General features: G+C 36.3%; 1 protein-coding gene across 1 annotated transcript in view; it reads right to left on the reverse strand.

The window, feature by feature from the left end:
• Positions 1 to 12,073, reverse strand: part of GDPD4 (glycerophosphodiester phosphodiesterase domain containing 4) — a 141,590-nt gene that overhangs the window by 43,046 nt on the left and 86,471 nt on the right. The window contains exons 11-12 of the mRNA XM_059399641.1: positions 6,562 to 6,783; positions 5,459 to 5,613 (exon numbers count right to left, since the gene is read on the reverse strand). Coding sequence (XP_059255624.1) covers positions 5,459 to 5,613; positions 6,562 to 6,783 — 377 coding nt within the window. The remainder of the gene's footprint in view (positions 1 to 5,458; positions 5,614 to 6,561; positions 6,784 to 12,073) is intronic.

A 12,073-nucleotide genomic window follows, 5' to 3' on the forward strand; every position in this document is an offset into this window, starting at 1 on the left:
ATGTGCTTTGGTGAGTGCTGTGAAGTGTGTAAACCTGGTAATTCACAGACCTGTACCCCTGGGGATAAAAATATATGTTTATAAAATAAAAAAAAAATAGAAAAAAAAACACAGACTATAACAAGATACAAAGAACTGCATTACATGATAAAGAAATTAATCTAACAAGAGGATATAACAAATATAAATATCTATACACCCAACAGTAGAGCCCATGTATATATAAGCAAGTATTAACAGTTATAAAGGGAGAAACTGACAGTAATACAATTATAGTAGGGGACTTTAATACTCTTTAAATCAATGGATAGGGGGCGCCTGGGTGGCTCAGTGGTTTAAGCCTCTACCTTCAGCTCAGGTCATGGTCTCAGGGTCCTGGGATCGAGCCCCGCTCTACAGGGAGTCCGCTTCCCCCTCTCTCTACCTGCCTCTCTGCCTACTTGTGATCTCTGTCAAATAAATAAATAAAATCTTTAAAAAAAAAACAAACAATGGATAGATCACCCAGACAGAAAATTAGCAAAGGAACACTGGCTTTGAATGATACACTACACCTAATAGATACACACAAAACATTCCATCCATGAACAGAATACATATTCTTTTCAACTGCACAAGGAACATTCTCCAGGAGAGATCACATGTTAGGCTACAAAATAAGTATCAATAAATTTTGGAAGACTGAAATTATACCAAGTATCTTTTCCAACCACAACAGCATGAAACTAGAAATCAATTACAAGAAAAAAAATTGGAAAACCACAAATACATGGAGGTTAAACAATATGGTACTAAACAACCAATGGATCAATGAAGAAATCAAAGAGGAAATAAAATTTACATAAACATGAAAATGAAAGCACAATGATCCAAAATCTTTGGGACAAAGCAAAAGCAGTTCAAAAAGGGAAGTTTGTAGAAATAAAGGCCTATCTCAAGAAACCAGAAAAACTACAAGTACACAACCTATTCGTACATCTAAAAGACCTAGAAAAAGAACAAACAAAACAAGTAGAAGGAAGGAAATAATAAAGATTAGAGTGGAAATAAACATACAAAAAAAGAATGAAAAAAACCTCAGTGAAACCAAGAGTTGCTTCTTTGAAAAATTAAACAAAATTAATAAATCTTTAGCCAAACTCATCAAAAAAAGACAGATGACTCAAATAAATTCAGAAATCAAAGAAGAGAAGTAACAATGAACACCACAGAAATACGAAGAATTACAAAAGAATATAAATAATTATACGTCAACAAATTAGACAACCTAGCAGAAATGGATAAATTTCAAGAAACATACAATTTTCCAAACTGAATCAGGAAGAAATAGAAAATCTGAACACATCAATCACTAGTAATGAAATTTAATCAATAATCAAAAAACTTCCAAATAAAAGTACAGAACCAGATGGCTCCATGGGTGAAGTACACCAAATATTTAAATAAGTGTTAATACCTCTTCTTACCCAATTTTTCCAAAAAAATATGAGGAAGGAAAACTTCCAAATTCATTCTATGAGGCTAGGATTACACTGATACCAAAACTGGGAAAGGACACAATAAAAAAGAACTACAGGCCAATATCTTCAATGAACATAGATGCAAAAATCCTTAACAAAATATTAGCAAATTGAATTCAAAAATACAATGAAAAAATTATTCAGCACAGTCAAGTGGGATTTATTACAAGGACACAAGTATGGTTTAATATTAGCAAATCAACCCATGAGATATATTCCATTAACAAGAAAAAAAATAAAAACCATATGATCATCTCAAAAGGTGCAGAGAAAGCAACTGAAAAAAAAAATCTGTTCATGATAAAACTTTCAACAAAGTAGGGTTAGAGGGAACATGCTGCTATATTATAAAGGCCATATATGAAAAACCCAGAGCTAACATCATACTCAATGGGGAAAAACTGAGAGCTTTTCCTCTAAGATCAGGAATAAGACAAGATGTCTACTTTCATCACTTCTATTCAGCATAGTACTGGACATCTTCGCTGTAGTAATCAGATAAGAAAAAGAAATAAAAGGCATTAAAATTCATAAGGAAGAAGTAAAATTGTCAAAATTTGTAGGTGACATGATACCATATAGAGAAAACCCTTAAGGAGTCCACCAAAAGCTATTAGAACTGATAAATTCATTCAGTCAAGTTGCAGGATACAAAATTAATACACAGAAATCTGTTGTGTTTCTATACATTAAAAATGAAGCAACATAGAGAGAAATTAAGAAAATAATCCCATTTACAATTACACCAAAAAGAATAAAATACCTGGGAACAAATTTAACCAAGGAGGTGAAAAACCTGCCCTCTGAAAACTATAAAACACTTAATGAAAGAAATTGAAGATGACACAAAGAAATGGAAAGAATTCCATGCTCATGGATTGAAAGAATTAAAAAGGTCAGAATTCAAAGTAATCTACAGATTCAATCTATCCCTATCAAAATACCAAGAACATTTTTCACACAACTAGAACAAGTATTCCTAAAATTTGTATGAGACCCCAAAATACCACAAATAGCCAAAGCAATCTTAAGTAAAAACAACAAAGCTGGAGGTATCACAATCTCAGATTTTAAAATATACTACAAAGCTGTAATAATCAAAACAGTATGGTACAGGCAAAACCAAGACACACAGATCAAAAGAACAAAGAGCCTGGAAATAAACTCACGCATACCCAGTTGATTAATTTAGGACAAAGGAGGCAAGAATATATGATTGGGGAAAGATAATCACTTCAATAAATGGTGCTAGGAAAAAATGTGGGGCTCAGCCCTGGGACCCTGGGATCATGACCTGAGCCAAAGGCAGACGCTTGACTGAGCCACCCAGCTACCCCTAAAATTAAGTTTTTAAAACACCATAAAAATTCCCACATCAGAAATAAAGCAGAGGGCATCTCTAAATTCATATAATTTTGATTAAAATAATGTATTTAAAGCATTCTCAGTCAAAATGGCAAGGTCATCCCACTCAACATATTGCCTTCTAAGCTTTCTTTTTTTGTTCAAAGCATGATCTTAAAGATATGTTTAAGTTAATGGATGTATTGCAGGGTTCCTACACTGTATTGGCGCATGTTGGTGGCCCTCTGTGCCCTAGATATATGCACACAGGGTGCAAGTAAAAAGCTACAGAGTGAAAGTTGGTTTGGATCCTCTTCATTTCATTTGTTTAGCTTTTCTGTTATTTTTCTCTACTTACATGTATTCCTGTGAATAAATCCTTGTTAAGTTAACCCTTTAAAAAAAAAAATGGCAAGGTCACAATGTCTTGTAACTGTGGCCAGACTATGAAGTGAGCATAAAATATATTGGAATTATTTTCCACAGAAAATATATTGGAATTGTGATCATAATTACAAATATTCTGGTCATAAACCTTATACAAATAATTTAAGGTACAACAAATTAATTTCTTAAAATATAATGGTCCTTGAGGAGAAGGACTTAGAAGAATGTATAACACATGAATTTGTCACAGTCAGCCTTGGAGTATAGCTATATGGAAAAACCCTTATTGTCCTTATTAGAAAACATGTCCTTATTGGAATACAGTCAAGGAAAAGGATTGCGCCTTGCTTCTGACTTTTCACATGAGACTAGCATGATGCACTTGTACATATTATCACACGGTAAATATTCACTGAGCTAAATTAAGCTGCTTGACTTCTAACAGGACTCAGGATATGATCCCTCTCAAATCTGATGTCAGTTGAAACTATGCCCATATAACTAAGCCAAGAAATAATTTCAAAGGCCGAGGGTGAAAGAGTTTGGATTCTGGACTCTGTCAGACCTATGTTTAAATCTCAGTTTAGGGGCACCTGGGTGGTTCAGTCGGTTAAGCAGTTGCCTTCGGCTCAGGTCATTATCCCAGGGTCATGAGAAGCAAGAGCACCTGCTTCTCCCTCTGCCTCTCCCCGTTTGTGTATTGTCTTTCTCTCTCAAATAAATAAATAAAATATTTTTAAAAAATAAATCTAAGTTTGGTCCCCCACTGATCAAGTATATTAATTTTGGTGGATTACCTAGCCTGTTCAAACTTTCCCTCTTTAGAGGCAAGTTTCCTCATTTGCAAAAGGGATGGTGATAATTTCCAGGGCACAGCATGTAAGGCTGGTGATGATAAAAGCAACAGCTAACACTTAATTGTGTACTTATACTTGCCCAGCATTTTGCATGTGCATAATATGAAGAATATTCTCATCTAATCCTTTAACCAGTCCATCATGTTACTGCTATTCTTTTTTTTCCTCCTTAGGTTATTGCTACTCTTAATTTACAAATGAGAAAAAGGACGATTAGAAATTTGTCCAAGGTCATGTGTAACTGATGAGTAGGCCACGATGAGAAAAAGAGCATGTGGTCTAATAACCATAGAACCTGATACATAATAAAGGCTCAATAAATGGAAGCTATTATAATTATTTTTCAACTACTAGATTGATCTAAATTATGAGTAGGAGAGAAGAACATCATCATAGAACTATTTTCTATTTGAAAAAAAGTAAAAGGAAAGAGAAATACACTCAAAATAGAAGTAGTAGTTGAGCAAAGAAAAATGTTCTGATTGGGAAATAGCAAAAGGAAAAAGGCAAGATTTCATGATCAACCCCATGGCCAGAGAAGCAGGAAAAGTGAGAACAGGAGCAGAGGTAAATCCAACAGCTTAGTTCATGGCTTGAAGCACAGAAAGGTATTTAGTGGCAATTTTTATTAAGCCCAAAGAGATTTTGGATATACATTTCTCCAAGGAAAACTTTGTCTTTGAAGCATTTAAAATCATCTGAAAAAATTTACTTTTAAATCTAAGAGAAAGGAAATATGGATTAAATTAAGCTGTGATTAATAATAGTTAAGTTTGGAAAAGTCGACATTTTATTCCCTGGTGCTTTTAATTTGAAAAATCTGTCACTAGTTACATATTTATAAATGTAGCTAATAATTTTAGTTTCTTCTCGTGCTTGGCTGTTTTAAGTTTTTTTTTTTTAATTATTTAGTTATGTTCTTAATTATCCCTACAAGAAATGTGGCTATCTGGACCACAAAGCTATTGATGAGGTACTGTAATCCGTCTGGTAATGGCAGAAGGAAATAAACAACTTCCTGATTTCTGACTGTTCAATGATCATCTTATATAGGAACAAAACCACCAAGCATACAAAAAAGCGTGTTGAATGATAATAGATTAGAGATAAAGGAGAAGGGGCTGAAGACTATGTTCAAGGGAATTGTCTACACTTGGTAAATGTTTGCTGGTAGATGGAGGGAAGGTGGAAGATAGGGTGGGAAGGGGAAGAGGGGAAAACAGGGGATTCCAAAAAGAGCCATACAAAGAAATCCTGAGATGAGAAGGAGAAGCTAAGGAGCTTGGTGGGAGAGCAGATTTTATGCAAGTAAGGCAATATCTGCCAAGAGAAGTGTGGTCAAACTCTTACCTCAACCCATTGTAGAACAACTTCTTATAGTCAACGTTTATTCTACTGATATTTTCTTTTGTAAGACGTTCAATGGAATATAACCTGCCCACTTGCTGAAAACCAGGAGCTGCTTGTTTGACATATTCCCTGTCGAAAGCTGGCAACCAAAAAATCTGTAAGGAAAAAAAGGAAGTCATTCAGTGGATAATCAGCTCTCCAGGTACAGAGAGCCCCATGTAGAATAAAAGGAGCCTCATTCCAGCACTGGTTAACAGTCTACAGGGGGTGGAGAGAGATTCTAGTTCTTGATGAGACCCAACTTGGCCTAATACTGTCTAATGAACTCTTATAAGGGGGCTTTCACCAAGATTGTTCTGGAGATGAGATTTCTCAGAGTTAACATCCTCAGTCAAAGACCCACTGTGTTTAGATAGCCTCACAGGAGCCAAAGTAGATGAGGGTTGGTAGGTGTGGATGAAAGGTGGGAATCATATTTCCTCTGATTGATGACATTAAAAATCACCTTTGAAAGGGGTCATTTCCTGTCATCGGGGAATACTATAAGGATTCATCTGTTGAAATAGTTCCATTCGCAGGGAAACACATATTTGTTTCACTCAGCACTCTACCACATTCTGAGAACTTAAGAGATTTGGAATGATTGCTCAAGTGCAGAGAATTGCTTCTGAAAAACAATTTGTTCTGATGAACAAATCTCTGCTCAAATCTCTGAACAAATAATCTCTGTATCATTAATTAAAGCCAAATCCTCAAAGCCTCAGTGTTGCCCAAGCTCCTTCTAATAGTTCTATGCCAGTGACAATGCAGGCCACATCACATAATCATTACACACACACTTTTTTTTCTAACTGAGTGCTGTTATTTCATTTGGTTTGGAGTAGCAAACAACTTCCATGTTTTCCCTACTGGGGAAAATTCAACTGGGTCATTCTTAGATTGCAACATGCAGCTACATAAGTAAAAACCTCCATTTCTACAGATAGCAAAATTATTTGGGCATCTCAGGGAAGATCTACAGGATAGGTCAAGCTCAACTGCTATTCTCCTGGGACATGTTACCCACCTCCCAAACTCTACCATGAATAATGAGGTAGACATACCAGATGTTGCTCAATTTTAGAGTCAAGGATCAAGCGTACTACACGGCGAATATATGTGCCTCTGACAGGATGTTTTTGTGGAGGGGCATTAAGATCAAACATCACAAATTTTTTTTCCTTCTGTGCAAGTTCCAATAAATCGATTAGTTTTGGAATCGTCTGATTTTCTGCTCTTTCACGATCAGCCTTTGATAGGGCTTTCATTCTGTAAAATGGTTTCAACTAAAAACAAATACATCAAAGAATACATTGGCTCCTATCAAAAGCAATTTCCAGTTTTCCTGTTCTATAGCCCCACACCCAGACCTACCTCCATTTTGCTCCATTATCATTCCACCCACCAGACCCTCTGAAATACTGGTCTTGAGATAAGAGTTGCCAAGGAGAGAAATTAAATGTAATCTTCATAGGTAATCATGGTATTTGGAATGATTTCTTCTACACTGTATGACATGTGTTTACACTGAAGTTCCTTCATATTTTTGTCTTGACTTTCCTTTTCAGCTTTTTTTTCTATAACTTGAGATAATAAAACTTCTTTTTATAAAAGTCACAATGGCTTCCCACATTTATTCTCGCTGTTGTAGTTTTATGTAATGGAAAGAAAATAGGCTCTGGCTTCAGATTAAATTGGATTCAATCCCAACTCTATCATTCATTGGCTTTCTTTGATGAATCTACCTTCAAAATCTTTCTTAAAAAATATTTATTTATTTATTAGAGAGAGAGAGAGAGAGAGAGAGAGCAAGCACATGCAGAGGGATGAAGGAGAGGGAGAAAGAGAAGCAGACTCCCTGCTAAGCAGGGAGTCAGACACAGCACTCAATCCCAGGGTCCTGGGATCATGACCCAAACCAAAGGCAGACGCTTAACTGATTGAGCCACCCAGGCACCCCCCACCCCCACCTTCCTAAACCTACAGCTTAAGTGTTACCTCCTTCATGAAGCCTTCCTTAAATATTCCTGAACTAAAGACACTTTGATGTTATTAAACTGCAAAGGCTCATTTTTATGCCTCAGTTGCATGTTTCATTCTGCCTTCTACTTGTTTATGTCTTAGACCAGGTTCACATCCTGGTTTCATAAGTCTCTTGTTGTGTAACCTTGGTAAAACCTTTAAATTCTCAGAGTCTTTATTGCCCAAACTATAAAATGGGGGAGGGGAGAGGTAATCTATGTATTCCTCAGGATTATTTTGTTTTTTTTTTTAAATATTTTATTCATTCGAGACAGGGAAATACAGAAAGATACACACAGAGAGAGATGAGCAGGAGGAGAGGCAGGGGGAGAGGGAGCAGCATACACCCCGCTGAGCTGGAAGCCCTATACAGGACTCAATCCTAGGACACGGAGATGGTGACCTGAACTGGAGGCAGACGCTTAACCAGTTCAGCCACCCAGGAGCCCCTCTCAGGATTATTTTGAATATTAAATATTAAATATTCAAATAATCAAATAATTAAATATTAAATATTCAAAAATAAAATACAGCATCTACAAGCATGTCTAGTACATAGAAAAGTGCACAATTCACATAGCTCCCTTACTTCCTACTGTCTCTACTGGACTGTACCTCCCTTATAGCAGGAACTGTCATATTTTCTTTGCAATACACCACATTTCATTTTACACCTCAGTCCATATGTATATTAACTATATTAAATTTAATAGATGACTACTTTTATAGTCATTTGCCCATTTTAGATCATTTGTAGGTGAAGTCAGTGATAAAAGGCTACTTCTAAGAAGGAAACAGGACATGGGTTCTTTCGTCAAGAGGCAAGTAATCTCTTTTTCCTACACAACTTTATCTTTGTTCTCCTTCTTACCCTATTTCTTCCCCTTCCCCTGACCTCCTTATTCTCAGCAAAGAAATTATCAGATTGTACAGTAATCTCATGCTAGAACAGAAGTCAGGCCATAGAAATTAAGTTAAACCATGGTCTAGATCTGAGCTGAGGTCTATTATTAAAGGTTTTCTAAATCCTCAGGAAAAGAGAAAATTTGCTTCAAAATACAATATACTGTTAGATTCGACCAGATCTAGACCAACTGATTCACTTAATTATTAGATCTTCATGTGGGGAAAATTTTTAAAAGAACAGAATGAGAAAGACCAAGACAGAACTTAGATAACTCAGCTGTGCATACATTGAAAAATGTCCCTGAGCAGGCAAAAAGAATAGGCGATGCACTGTACAGGGACATTTCTAAAAGGCTTTCCTTTAAGGATAAACTGAGCAAAAAAAAAAATAATAATAAAGATTAAACAAGAGGAGAATTTAAAACTAGATTTCGGTAAGCTTTAAATAGTCTTATAGGGGTAGCTCTAATGGCAAAAATAAATTGAGCCCCCTTTTTTGTATGTAATATAGGGGACTTAGTGAGAAAAATAAACGGGAATGGGACATAGCCAGTTTAACCTCTCTCCAACATAAGATTGAACATTTTCAAAAAAGCCCGAGGAAATTAACGAGGTAGAAATGAAAAAAATTTCTGGTTTTCCATATAAAACACTTCATTCTCAAATAAAAACAACACCAAAAAGTTCTCAGTTCTCTATGGTTATAACTAGAGAAATTACAAGTAGGACAATCTAATGTCCTATATCATATTGGTCCAATGTCAAATTGGTAAGAAATAAAACAATTTTCCATAATCTTCCCAATAATGCCACTTAAAGGGAAACATTATCACTCAACATACAGTTCTGAAAAGAATTACCTGTAAATATAGATGAACAACAATACAACTTCTTGTTGATACAGGTGCAACTACCTTTAGTATTAATTCTACTACCATGAAAAATCAGATTGCTCAAAGTAGTAAAACCATTTAAGTGGTGGGAATTTCTAACAATTTTGAATCCTTTTCCACGTCCTAACCTGTAACTGTTACTTTTGTCAAAAGAACACTACTTTCTTCTCTATGGCACTTTCCTATAAATTTCATCATTAGGAATCTAGTCTGCAAAAAAGATCCACCAAAAGAAATATAACAGAGACAAAATCTTTTCAGGAGTTGCAAAAAATTCTACTGCACATTATCAAATTATGGCTATGGACATTAGTATATTGATTCAAACAACAACTAAATAATTGACCATTGTACCAGACCACTGGGAAAAGAAAGAATAATTAGGAGTTAAAACTGTAAGGGTTCAGATTGACTCTGTTGATACCATTGCCTAAAAACCTCTTAATACTGAAGTTAAGGAAGATCTAAGCCAACTGTAACAGACTGTTGTTGTTGTTGTTTTTTTTTAAGATTTTATTTATTTATCTGACAGAGAGGGAGAGACCAAGAGAGAGGGGGAATACAAGCAGAGGGAGTGGGAGAGGGAGAAGCAAGCTTCCTGCTGAGCAGGGAGCCTGATGCAGGGCTGGATCCCAGGACCCTGGAATCATGACCTGAGCTGAAGGCAGATGCTTAACGACTGAGCCACCCAGGCACCCCTGTAACAGACTTTTAAGACAACAAGGTTTAATTATCCCTAATATTAGTCCAAGCAAAATGTCTGTTTTACCTGTTTTTTAAAAAACCCAAAACTATGATGGTAGAGGATACAAATTCATCTAATTATCTATAAGCTATTTACCAAAGAGTTATATCTCACTTTTGAGTATTGTCTAACCTAAATGCATTCTCTTTGGCCCTATCTTTGCTTTCTTTCATGATTTATCTGGTGAAGATAGCTAATATTCATGGGCTTCACCAGGGAACAATCAACAATTTACCTAGAAAGTTATGCTTCAGACATTTATTGAAGCCCCATCCTACTTTTCTCAAATCTTAAATGAAGAGCATAAGGATATACAGTGGGGCACCTGGGTGGCTCAGTCAGTGGAGTGGCTGCCTTTGGCTCAGGTCATGATCCCAGGATCCTGGGATGGAGCCCTGCATCTGGGTCCCTGCTCGGTGGGAAGTCTCTCCTTCTCTGTCTACCTCTACTCTCTATCTCTCTGACAAATAAACAAAATGTTTTAAAAAAATAAGGATCTGTAGTAATGCATCTTGAAATTGTAAGATCAACTATATAGTCATAGAGCTTCTAAAAAGAAATTTTAGTTCTAAAAATGACAATTCATCATCCAGGGTTCAGCAAACTTATTCTGTGAAGGGTCAGATACCAAATGTTTTTTGACTCTGTGAAACATACAGTCTCTGTCACAACGACTCAACTCTGCCATTATACTGCAAAAACAGCAACAGACAATTCATAAGTGAATAAGCAAGGCTATGTTCCAATAAAATTTTATTTATGGACCCTGAGATTTGAGTTTTATATCATTTTATTTCTATATAATATATAAATATATAACATAATATGTAACATAACATATATATAATTTATATCACATTATTTTTCTTTAGATTTTTTTCCATTTCCATTTTTCATTTCCACATTTCCTACCATGTAGGAACGTAAAAACCAGTCTTATTAGTTCACAGACTATATAAAAATAACCAGTGGCTGGGGCGCCTGGGTAGCTCAGTGGGTTAAAGCCTCTGCCCTTGGCTCAGGTCGTGATCCCAGGGTCCTGGGATCGAGGCCCACATCAGGCTCTCTGTTCAGCAGGGAGCCTGCTTCCTTTCCTCTCTCTGCCTGGCTCTCTGCTTACCTGTGATCTCTGTCTGTCAAATAAATAAATACAATCTTAAAAAAAAAAAAAGCCAGTGGCTGAGAACAACGTACAACTGGAAAAGTTGTCCATCAACCAGGACCTGTTATGGAATTTGATTATGCAATCTGTGAAGAGTGTGGTAAAGAATTTATGGATTCTTACCTTATGACCCACTTTGATCTGGCAACTTGTGATAACTGCGGAGATGCTGATGATAAACATAAGCTCATAACAAAAACAGAAGCCAAACAAGAGTACCTTCTGAAAGACTGTGATTTAGAGAAAGAATGAGCCGGACTCTTAAAAAAAAAAAAAAAAAACCTTGACAGAGTTAATTCTAAAAACTGGCGGTGGATGGATGGATCTCCTTCCCTTCGCCCTCCTTAGGGCGCGATATACACCCTAGTTAAACAAGGTTACCCCATTTAAAATAATGTTCGGGAGACCCCCTCCACTCAGCTCATGGCTACAAAAGGTTACCCTAACAAAAATGACTGATCAGTCTGTATTTCAGTCACTACAGGCACTACAGTATGTCTTATAAAGAGCCCATGCAGGGATCCAAGCTGCCTACACTGAGATGGAGACAAAGACGGAACAACATCTTTACCACCCCAAAGACTTGGTTTGGATATGCCGCCACTGCGTGAGAAACTTGAAGTCTCATTGAAAGGGACCATTTACTGTCATCCTATAGAGTACCCAAGGGATTCCAACATCTTGCTGCAGAAATAAAATGGACAAAACCTACGGTTCCCATCCTAATTTCAGCACTAACTGATTCTTTAAAAAGTTAAAGAATTGACTAATCTAGAAAGAAAAGGGGGGGATGTTGGGGTTGATTCCACGTTAAAACATCTTAACCCCCTGGGCCTGCCTGGGCCTAC

Source organism: Mustela nigripes, chromosome 1 (genome assembly GCF_022355385.1).
Source record: "Mustela nigripes isolate SB6536 chromosome 1, MUSNIG.SB6536, whole genome shotgun sequence".
Lineage (NCBI taxonomy): Eukaryota > Metazoa > Chordata > Mammalia > Carnivora > Mustelidae > Mustela > Mustela nigripes.